At 44.4% G+C, this 11,715-nt stretch overlaps 1 protein-coding gene across 1 annotated transcript in view; it reads right to left on the bottom strand.

Annotated features, from left to right (window-relative positions):
• Positions 1 to 1,383: 1,383 nt before the first annotated feature.
• CYTH1 (cytohesin 1) overlaps positions 1,384 to 11,715 on the bottom strand; it is a 50,320-nt gene continuing 39,988 nt past the window's right edge. Inside the window, exons 11-13 of the mRNA XM_021718746.1 lie at positions 9,168 to 9,239; positions 8,383 to 8,537; positions 1,384 to 3,495 (exon numbers count right to left, since the gene is read on the bottom strand). Coding sequence (XP_021574421.1) covers positions 3,417 to 3,495; positions 8,383 to 8,537; positions 9,168 to 9,239 — 306 coding nt within the window. The 3' untranslated portion in view covers positions 1,384 to 3,416. The remainder of the gene's footprint in view (positions 3,496 to 8,382; positions 8,538 to 9,167; positions 9,240 to 11,715) is intronic.

Raw genomic sequence — 11,715 nt, 5'->3', positions numbered from 1 at the left:
CCAGCACTTTGGGAGGCTGAGGTGAGTGGATTGCCTCAGCCCGCGGGTTCGAGACCCATCTGGGCAACTTGGCAAGACCTCATCTCTACAATAAAATCAAAAAATTAGCTGGGTGTGGTAGTGCGCGCCTGTAGTTCCAGCCACTTGGAAGGCTGAGGTGGAAGGATCGCTGGAGCCCAAAAGGTTGAAGCTGCGGTGGCCGGGAGCGTGCCACTGCACTCCAGTCTGGGCGACAGAGTGAGATTCCAACTCAAAATAAATAAATAAATAAATGAAATTATCTTCTTAAATTCTTTCCTGGGTTGTTCATTGTTAGTGTATTGGAAACAATTGATTTTTATACATTGATCTTGTATCTTGCACACTTGCTGAATTCATTTATTAGCTCTATTGGTCTTTTTTTGTAGATTCCTTAGGATTTCTATATGTAAGATCCCATCATCTGCAAATAAATATAATTTTACTTCTTCTTTTCTTATTTGGATGCCTTTTACTTATTTTTCTTGCCTAATTTCCCCGACTAAAACCTCCTGTACGATGTTGAATAGAAGTGGCAAGAGTGAACACCTTTGTTTTGTTCCTGAGCTTAGGGAGTTGTTTTTTAAAATGAGACTTGGGCATTTTTGTGGTTTGAGGGAAATAAATTAGTGGCAAAGGAGATTAAGGATATGCACAAGAAAGGATAATACGGAGAAAGTTCCAGGGGAGGCAAGCAGAAAGGAGGTCACTTATTCCAGAGATGGGCGGAAACAAACAAAAATATAATCCAGGTAAGACTGGCATTAAAAGGGAGGGCAGCTGTCCTTCACCTTTAACAGTTTGTCTCTTCCCAGGAAAGAGGAGCGGTCAACTGGAAAATGATCAAGGTAGGCTGGGGGTTTGAGGCAAGAAGCAAAGATTCAAAGTAACTGCTGTTATTTGGAAAAGATTGCCCAACAGAAGGGGACCCAGACAGGGCTTTTCTGTCTCCCTCTGCTCTGTAATGCTTCACTGACTGTCTTCTCATGCTTTTGAGGTCTATCCTACTACGACTCTTTCCTATCTGTTTCCTGGCATTATGCACTCATAGCTGGAAACTGAAATACTAAAAATATATTAATTTGACTGAAGGTGCATTTCCTTATCTTAATTTACAGTTAGGCGTTTCACATGTTCTTCTTTAAAGAAAAAATAAGAGGCAAAGACTAAGGCAATTGTCTTTTCTTGCTATGTACTCATCAGTAGAAGACAGAACCCTTCTCTCATTTCCACGTTATAGCCCTACAGAACTCAAGATGAGAAATTAAAGTGACATATCTTCCTGCACAAGCATATCTGATAAGCAACCCATCCCTACTTCTAAGGTCTAACCCGTGGTATGATAGATGCCACCGACAACAAAGATGGCTTGGACAGATTTGGAGTTTATTTGCTGCAGTTCCTTGGCGCTAGTTTACAAGGCAAAACAAACAAAAACAATTAGAATAATAATTATAATTTTTTAAAAACCCTGTCAACAACTTTCAATCATTTCTTTATATTTTGTATTTGACAAAACTTTTTTTAAACAAATACAAAATAATCTAAAAGGAGAAAAACTATACATGGATTATTTACATCTCTGATAAATAGACTAATACTGATCCAGGTGCCTCTCTGTCTAGGAAATACTTATGAAAACCAATGCAGAGGCCAGGCCAGCTGGGAAGGTTCCCGCACTGTCCTGACCAACCCGACCTTGGCTGGCACTGCTCTGGTTCTCCCGCCCAAAAGGTTCAGGTTTCCAGCCTGGACCCACTTCTGTCACCTTCACAAGTTCTGGCATAAAAGCGCCTGAAGCCACTTCAGATAGGACTGACATAAAGGGGGGTGCCAGAACGTCCCCCATTTCTCCCACCACTCCTCTTGCAAATGCTATTTCCAGAGATGCTAGCCAACCCTAAAGAGATAAGAGGAGCCGTGGCAACATGGCCCTGTGGAAACACACGGCATCTCTGCCTGCCTCCTCGAGACAGCACCCTGAACCACCCTGTCCAGGGCCACATGGAGGGGCATGCCAAGGCGGCTGGTCAGCCACCTGCTCTGCCCGGACTGGCACGCTAGTCCTAGCTGAGTGGCAGGAGCTGCCCTTGAGAGTCCCTGAGAGAACGGCAGGAGAATGCTGCATTTCATGGCTCCCTTCACACCGTAAATTAGGAGGGGCAGGGCCAACTCACAGACATGCCTTGCGGGGGAAGAGATACAAGAGGCCGACCTGGTCACCCTCTCTCACTCCACTGAACCCCGATAAGCAGATATAAAGGCCCATTTTCCCCTAAAGTGGGCCTACCACAAAGGGCCAGTTAGGGACAGTTTTGAGGCAGAAAAAGCTGAAGCCCTAAGGGGATCAGGTAAGATCTACTCCTTCCTCTAGAACGAGGATTAGAGTTTTGGGGGAAAAGGAAGAAAACCCAAATATGAAACAGTTAGGTCATCCCAGAACCTCTGTCAGGATAACCTTCCTCACAGTTTTGGTTATTAGGTATTTAGCTCAAGGAAAATGCTGACTTTCTACGTTAAAGTCCAACAAGAACTTGGATTCTGAAGGAGGAAAACAATGTAAGTGTCCAGTCAGTTCTCTCCTCTCCTGGGTGCTCCGCAGGCACTTGGGATGGAAAAGCATCTGCTGAAGCTGCTTAACTGTGTGCTGCTGGTGGCTCTGCCCCAGGCCAGGGCAAGCATAGTATGACTGCAATGTCCAAGGCCTTGCCATGCCTGCTGTGCCCTCTGCCTTGCTGTGCCCTGTGTTCTCTTCTTCACCCTTCTCTCTTGCCCAGGCAAGCACCAGGCAGCGAGCTCTCACCAGGTCCCAGAGTATAGAAGAGGCAGGCCTGGCCTTGCCCTGGGCCCAGGTTGACACCTGTAGCAGCAGCCTAGGGAGAAGTTCCCCAAACCAAACAGGGCAGAATGCACCTAAACAGCACTATGGTTCTCTTAAAAAAAAATAGATCTTTATAGTACGTGGCTTCTCTTCCTTTCCACCTTTTTTTGTAACATATAATAATATATCAATACATGTATTTATGGTGCAGGGATTGAAGGCTTCTTCACAGGAAAACAACCAAGAGGTAAAAAGTCGGCTCTGAGCTCTGCCATTAGACCCGCTGAGTGGAAAGACTTGCCAGAAGGCTGCTTTGCTGATAGGAGCTCTGCTCTGCTAAGAGAGAAAGACTCAGGAACCCATGCTGCTCAGGCGGCAGGTCCCCATTTCCCTGGTGATAACTGCCCACTCTTCTCCCACTTAAAAGAAATAGCAAAAGCTGAAGCTGGTCTCTAGGAATTCAGGGCAGGGCCTGGCAGAGAGGACGCTTTGCTGAGCAGCAACCCTGTCTGTGGAGGCACAGGACAAAGAGCCAGAGCTCCACAAGCCTTGCAGACCAATACCCTCAGTTGCACACTCAGTGTCTTTTCGTGGAGGAGACCTTCTTTTTCCGTGCTGCGAGCATCTCGTAGAAAGGGTCCCTGCTGATGGCTGCTCTGGAGCAAAGAAAAGGGAGAAAACAGAGAGATGTGAGGGACAGGATCAGAAGAGAAACAGACCTGGATGGGGTCTCTCAGGGCCCCATAAGCCCCAGAACCCCGGTCCCACCTGATTGTCAACATTAAAGTCAAGTTGGTGTTGTCAACTCTATGCCCACACATGGCTTAAGGTGACATGCTTCAAAAGAGACACAGGAAAAGGTGACAAGAATTTGGGTTTTTTGTTTCTTGCCTATTTCAACCTAATAACCAATTTACATTTAGGAACAGAATCATGATACTTTCTTATAACTGTATTCTAATTCAAAGGAAATAAAAACATAGTGCTTTAGTTTCCATGATGACCTCAAGGTTTTCTGTGTAGCATTTGAGTGCCACATAATCAAGCATGTGACTCGGCAAAAGTCTGGCATGTGGTATGTTTGACAGCCATCATGGCCTGTGCCATGGACTTCTGAAGCACCCCCCACATAAGCACCAATTCAATAACGAAGACTCTGTAACTTAGCAGTCAAGGCTGCCCAGCATGGTGCAGCCGGGGATACTGTAGATAGACAGGCTGGGTGGGTGGATCTCCAGTACAGCAGGAGGGAGCTTAAGCTTACCCCTGTGTTAGGGCAGCAGAGGCAGCAGCACAGAATAGTGCCACAGGCTGGAGGGGTGAAACTGCAATGTCAGGACTTTCTTTATGCCTGTCATTCTCAACTTTCAAGCAAGTTATGATACAAAAGTCTTACAGCTTGATTTACTTTTCCAGAGAAGCAATATTCTAAGTGAGGATGTGTTCTGGAGCTCACTCACAAGCCTCATGACCATAGGCACTATGCTTACACCAACTGAAAGATGGTGGCAGGAGCTGCTATGGCTTTTGTGCACTGACCGGGAACCTACCCACCAGAGATGATATTTCCATGACAAAATGTTTCCAAAGCTCCTCATGCAGTACTAGGAACTCAATAGTACTAGGAATATGTCCTGATGGGACCAAACCATGAAGGGGTCTGTTCACCCAAAGTGGTTTCATAAGGGAATCTGACCAGTCAAAACATCTGCTTTCATTTTTTTTTTTTTTTGAGTTGGAGTCTCACTCCATCACCCAGGCTAGAGTGCAGTGGCACACTCATGGCTACCCCAGCCTTGACCTACTGGGCTCCGGCGATCCTTCTGCCTCAGCCTTCCAAGTAGCCAGAACTACAGGTGTGCGCGCTACCACGCCCAGGTGTTTTTTTTGTTTTTTTTTTAATGTTTTGATTTACTGTAGAGACAAGGTCTCACTAAGTTGCCTGGGCTAGTCTCGAACCCGCAGGCTCAGGCAATCCAGTCGCCTTGACCTCTCAAAGTGCTGGGATTACAAGCTGAGCCACTGAGCCTGGCCTGCTTTCATTTTTAAGGGTGTTGGAGTGAATTCCCCCTTGGCTTTAAGGGTGGGTCAGCCCCCTTCAGGTGAGCTGTATGTTCCTGCATAGAAGTGCTGTTGATGCTTCCAGCATGTTCAGATGGATTGTGTTGGGAGATAGAGAAGATAGCTGGGCTGCAGTCAGACACCCATGCTCCAGTCCCAACTCCGGCACTTGCTGTGTGTTACTCCTCAACAACTCTCATATCCTGGGAACTGGAGACGCCCTTGTCTCACTGAGTTCTTGGGAGTTGAGACGAGATTCTCTTTACAAAGTGCACATCTCAATGCTGGCAGGTATAAGCTTTCAACAGCAGCCACTGTTACTGTTAGCCTTGGGGTTACTCCTCAACTCCTGGTGCGAGCATAACGGAAGTCTTGGCATAGTAGAATAGACTTTGATTCTACTGAACCACATGCTAAGACAACTCATGTGGTAGTGGCACTAGAACTTTGGTTGCTCCTAAGAAGAGCAGCTAATGAGAAAAAAAAATGTGTCCTGCACTTGACCTTCTACAAAACCTTTCTGTCAATATTGGTGAAGAAGCATCCACCAAATAAGAACCTTCCTCCTGCTTCTTATGTCTCCACTGGGAGAGTGTCTAGAAGCAAGGATACCTGTGGCTGAGCACTGCACAGTGGTATGAGTGCAGCTTCTTGAGTCACACTGCCTGGGTTTGAAAATCAGCACCACCACCATACAGTTTTAAACAATTTACTTAACCTTGCTGTGCCTCAGATCCCTCATCTGTGAAATGAGGACAGTCATCCTAACAGTGAGATCATGCCTGCAGGGTATGAGAGTGTAAATCCTGCAGCTGAGGCACAGCCAGCTCTGGGACAGGCCAGAGGAACAGAGGGCTAGACATGCACTTTCAAGGATTGAATGATTCTAAATGTGACTTTAAAGAATGCTTAGTTTTTCTGACCACAGAAGTAAAAACTACATGAAAGAAAAAATGTACAAAATCAGACAAAGCTTTTTTGAAAGAACCCCATGAGGGAAGGGGAGAAAGTTCACAAACCAGCATACCTCAAAGCATGCTGGAAGGCTGTAATGGGTGAGGCAAGGTAGTGGTCATGCTGAGAGACACAATAGATCAACAGGAGTTCATCAGAGCAGACAGTGGAATTTGGTGCAAACTAAAGCATATATCAACCCAGTAAGGAGAAAATGAAGTAATCAGTAAATGGCTTTAAGACAATCAGCTATTTGTTCGTGAGAACAAAATTACAACCCTTAATTCAAATCATATACAAAAAAGAATTTCATAATGACTGAAGAGTTAAATAAATACTTTTGAAAACATACATTAAGCCGGGCTCAGTGGCTCAGCCTGTAATCCCGCACTTCGGGAGGCTGAGGTGAGTGGATTGCCTGAGCCCGTGGGTTCAAGACCTGCCTGGGCAACTTGGCGAGACCTCATCTCTACAATAAATCAAAAAATTAGCTGGGTGTAGTAGCGTGTGCCTGTAGTTCCAGCTACTTGGAAGGCTGAGGCGGAAAGATCGCCGGAACCCAGTAGGTCGAGGCTGCGGTGGCTAGGAGCGTACCACTGCACTCCAGTCAGGGCGATAGAGTAAGACTCCAACTCAAAAAAAAAAAAAAAAGAAAACATACATTTAAAAAAAGGATACAGGATACACAGATGACATCTACTGCCTGGCCACAGGTCCCCCACAGCATGCTGTCTTCTTCCCCAGGCAACAGGGCAGACGTCATTACTGGTAAGAAACTCTGACAATACTGCAGTGGAGAGTTGGACTGGTCCCTGCCCAGGGCGACATTTCCTATAATAGCTGCCACTCTGGGGAAAGTGCTGAATTCCAAGTAGTGTGCTGGTATGCCTGCTGCACAATCTCATTTAATCCTCAAAACAGCTCTGCAAGTTAGAAATTACCTCCACTATATACAGAATGAGTAGGTCACCTGCCCTACCAGGCAATGTGCCCAGAAACACAGAGTGAGGACACAGCACAGGGTAACCTGGCGCCAAATTCACACTCTCCCCAAACGTTTCTTGTCTACTTCCATTGCACAAATTTTCAAAGATTACTTTTGTGAGAATAAATCCTCTGCTCCTTCCTCCATCATTTCCATTTTCAGTCATTTATTTAGTATTTAACCTTAGCCAAAAGGCTATATTCATTTGAATGGGAATACTAAAACAATAACAACAACAAAAGACTAGAGAATATGCAACTCCCTTAGGAGGGAGGTTGTAGCTGGAGTGAAAGAAAGCCCATGATGCAGGACACCAAGAGGACTGACAGGGCCTCAGATCATCTGTGGGCACAGACACCATATTTTCCAGGTAAAGTCACCAGGAAGCTAGGGAAAACAGCTGGGTAAATTCTGATAGAAGTACCCAGGAGGGAGATCAAGGATATGCTCTCAAGAGAAAGGATCACTGAAACAATGCAAAATCAGGGCTCAGTGGCTCAGCCTGTAATCCCACGTCTTTGGGAGGCTGAGGTGAGTGGATTGCCTGAGCCCGCCAGTTCGAGACCCGCCTGGACAACTTGGCAAGACCTCATCTCTACAATAAATCAAAAATTAGCTGGGCATAGTAGTGCGCGCCTGTAGTTCCAGCTACTTGGAAGGCTGAGGCGGAAGGATCACTGGAGCCCAGCAGGTCGAGGCTGCGGTGGCCAGGAGTGGCCACCGTACTCCAGTCTGGGTGACAGAGAGAGACTCCAACTCAAAAAAAACAACAAAAAAAACCAAAGTCAGAATGCTTAACACCAATCCACGTGGGGAGTGAATGGAAGATCAGGCTTCATACAAGTCCCAGGGAAGAATGTTAAGGAAGAGAAGCCAATTAGCTTCAGAAAACTGTTTCTTCAGATACTTGCCACATCAGGACAGCCCTATTCCTATAATAAACCTTACACTGTGTAACTTGATAAAGCAGACAGAGCTGAGAACTAGGAGTCACAGGTCTGGATTTATAGCTCCATTTTTCAGTTTCTCACTGCACAGCAGTGCGTGGTGAGGGCTGTTTTGTGACTTTGGATCACTGCCATGTGACTTCCAGCAAATCTCTTAACTTCTATAGGCCTCAGCATTCTCATCTATAAATGGGAAAATGGTGTCTCATAGGATTAACAAATTATAAAGCACGATTACTATCTCTACTGAGCTGTCACCATGAAAATGAGATCTGCTTCCTAAAACACGAAAAGATCAGTTCAGCAGATGGCATCTGTGCCTCTAAGCTTGCTCACCTGTTATCACCTTGGGTCTATAGGGGCACTTGGGGAGCCGAGATGGGAAGTGCTCTCTTAAAAGTGTGCTAATGGCTTATGATTCAAACGCCACCTGAAAAATAATATGTGAACCACAACCAAACTATTTCCTAAGGGTTTAATGCTTGGAGCACAGAAGAGGCATGGACAGCATATTTAGCAGCTGTGACCATAAATATCTGTGTAGTGAGGGTCATCGTTAGGTGCATCAGCTCTCCTGTTTTTCAGATGCCACTTACTTAATGCACTTAATCCAGTCCTCCTTCTCCTCGGGTGTTGGAGCTGAAATCCGGTATACAGTGTGGTTCCCCTCCACCACACGCCCGTCAGCCTCAGTTTTGCAGGCCTTGATTACTTGGTCTTTATTGTCAGGAATATAAAGCTCAAAGCAGTTCTGAGAATCAAAATAGAGAGGGAGTTAGTAGCACAAAGGTCTTAGGAAGCTGCTGACCAAGAAAAATGTTCATTTATTTCCCAAAAGACTATATTCTGACCATCATAAAATAAAAGCAATATATATTTTCCTGTGGAAAAGAGGAGCCTAGAAGTGGAATTCTGGAGAATGTAAACTGCATATAATAGGACTTACTAGCAAAGATATTAACCAGATATATGTTAGCTCTACTCCTATATATGTAAAATATGGAGGAAACTGCATGTTATTTAATGCTTTTTAAAGCCAAGCCAGTAATAACATGATAGTCCAAAACAAAGGAAAAATATTTATAAGGTGTCCCAAGGTTAGAAAATCCTGAGTACTTGCTGCTGCCATTTAAGGCGATTCCTATACCTCATGAGATATTTAGTAAGTGATACTAAAGAAAATGAAAAGAACAAAAAAGAGGTTATTTAGTCTCATCTTTGGCTTGAACACTAAAGATTTTTAAAATTAGGTTAAATTAAAGATATGACAGCATTTTAAAATGTTTTGTGTGTTTTAAAAAAAACTTTAAAATTCATTCTCTTCCAAAGAACTTGACCTATACTCTTGTTCCCCTCAAAATATCTTAGCAAAAATACTCACTGGTTTTTTGGAGTCTTCCACTTCCCGGATACTCAGATTCTCCAAAGGGATAATTCCACGAGGCTCCTTATCCTACGGAACAGTTGAAGAGAGGAAGACTTCACCACCCAGTTTTGGACACATACATTGTTAATTCCTCCCCAGCAACTCATTCTAACTCTTCTGCCTTCTCCCAGGACATGGTCTTCATATATCATCTCGAGGGACCACCCTTTATGTTCTAAAACAAAAATAAGACCAAGAAGTATCTGGGCAATGTCAATATAATACATATGAATCCCTACAGCCAAAAGTCCTTTGCAAGTAGAGAGCCCAGGAGATTCAACAGACACCTTGAAAGGATATCTGACAATGACCCGTGGCCCTCAAGTAGGGAATGCATAAGCTCCTTTCCCCTAGAAAGGACCTTTTCCTTTCCCTTGCTTCTTTGCCTGGCTCTTCTACTCATCTTCTAAGCCTCAGTTCTGGGGTCAGCAAGTCCATGAAGCCTTTCCTAGGTGCCCTAGTGGCCCTGCTCCGCACCCCCAACTCCTGGGCCTGTAGCTGTGGTGTAGACCATTAGTACTTGTTGTCTGTGCCCATCACCCCCACCATCAGACTGTACGATCATCAGAGATACTGCCTTCCTGACAACTCCACCTGGGTCTACAAAGGCACCTAAACTCATGTCCACAACATAACTAAGCACCCTGGTCTGCTCACTTCCTAGCTGGTCCTCTTGGGTGCATCCCATCTCACCAGCGAAGGCCGCTGCACTTGCATACACTTTCACCGCAAGTCTGACGGCAGCTTCATAGCCTCCTCCCTAATACTCTGACAATGAATGGCCAAGTCCTTTTAAGTCTTTATATTTGATCAGAGTTCCACATGTACATGTTAAAAAATCAGCCAGTAGGGCAACCCGCTTGGGTCCCCTCCCACTGAGCTTTTCTATCCTCTTAATAAATCCTGCTTTTAAAAAAATCAGCCAGTTCAACAACTTTTGTAAAAGCAAAAGGTAGCCATTTCCCTATCCTCAGTGGCAATTATTTTCAACTTCTTTAAGTCACTGTGTTTGGTATTTATCTCTGCACCTCACATACTCCTAAGACACCTTTTGAGTGTTCAATTTTAAATGTTATCTATAGAAGAATAGCTCCTTCTGTTACCCCAGCGTATCCACACTCCCCATCCTCCCAAAATAATTATCTAATAATTGGGTTAGATATTTTCACAGTGTTTTTATTAACACCACATCTCGGTCAGGCTCGGTGGCTCAGCCTGTAATCCCAGCACTTTGGGAGGCCAAGGTGAGTGAACTGCCTGAGTCTGCGGGTTCGAGACCAGCCCGGACAAACTGGCAAAACCTCATCTCTACAATAAAATTAAAAAATAGCCAGGCATGGTAGCATGTGTCTGTAGTTCCAGCTACTTGGAAGGCTGAGGCGGAAAGATCGCTGGAGCCCAGAAAGTCGACGCTGGGGTGGCCGTGAGTGTACGTGCCACCGCATTCCAGCCTGGGCAAAGGAGTGAGACTCCAACTCAAAAACAAAAACAAAAACAAAATACCACATCTCTTCAGATCTGTACTACATAGTAACTTTTACTTTTCTTTCCTGAAAAGTTTATTCCACTCCCCCCAACCAAAAATTACCTTTTATTGGGATGAGGGGAAGGAGGGAGCTGTTTCTTTTATTTCTTTTTCTATGACTTCACCACCAAAATCAATTTCAAATGGTTTACCAATTTTGCCAAAATCTCCCTGCTAATGCTAATTCATATCAGGCATTAGCATTAGCTATTAATTTTAATTTCTTGAAGAAATTCCTCCCGGAGTCTCTGAAACCTGTTCCATTCTGGACTAGTTGACTCAGTATCTGGTAAACTGCTTCATCTTTAAGTTCACCATTCTCCATTCTGGGGAGCTCTTCTTTCCTCGCTGCTACACAAGGTCTCCTATTTCCTACAGCCAAGGCACTTCCCATTTTTTCTTAACGTCCTCACTTTGGCAGGGTATACCCTCTCCATGAGCACCTTGAGAGAGGGTGTATGGGCGGTAACATTTTTGAGATCTTGCTTGGTTAAGAATGTTTCTACTCGACCCTCATGCTTCTGTCAGGCGGAGTGGTTATAACAGTCTAGGCTAGACAGGGTCCTCCTCCAGGATTGGGAAGCATGGCATTCCTGTCATCCTGTCCAAAGTTATTCTGATTGCTGATGCTTTGCATATGACTGCTGTTCTCTTTGTCATTCTTTTTTTTTTTAAATGTACGTCAATTTTTTAACAGTATTTCTTGACTCTCTTTGTTTTGAAATTATTCTTATAATTTTCACATCTTTACTCCTCCTATCTCCTGATTTTTTATTATTTCACTTTACATTGCCCAGGTTTATAACACCCACTCATGGTCTGTCCTGTAAGCCCAATTTCCAGTTATTTAGTATTAGTTCTATATTTAAGTACATTAAGGTAGTCATTCTATATTTAAGTACATTTTGGTATTGGTTCTATATTAACACATTAGCGGCTGGCAAACTTTTCATTTTCCTACTACTGAGAGCAGGCAGA

Source organism: Carlito syrichta, unplaced genomic scaffold (assembly GCF_000164805.1).
Source record: "Carlito syrichta isolate Samal-C Ts95f unplaced genomic scaffold, Tarsius_syrichta-2.0.1 Scaffold313381, whole genome shotgun sequence".
Taxonomy (NCBI): domain Eukaryota; kingdom Metazoa; phylum Chordata; class Mammalia; order Primates; family Tarsiidae; genus Carlito; species Carlito syrichta.
This window is presented reverse-complemented; position numbering and strand designations above follow the sequence as displayed.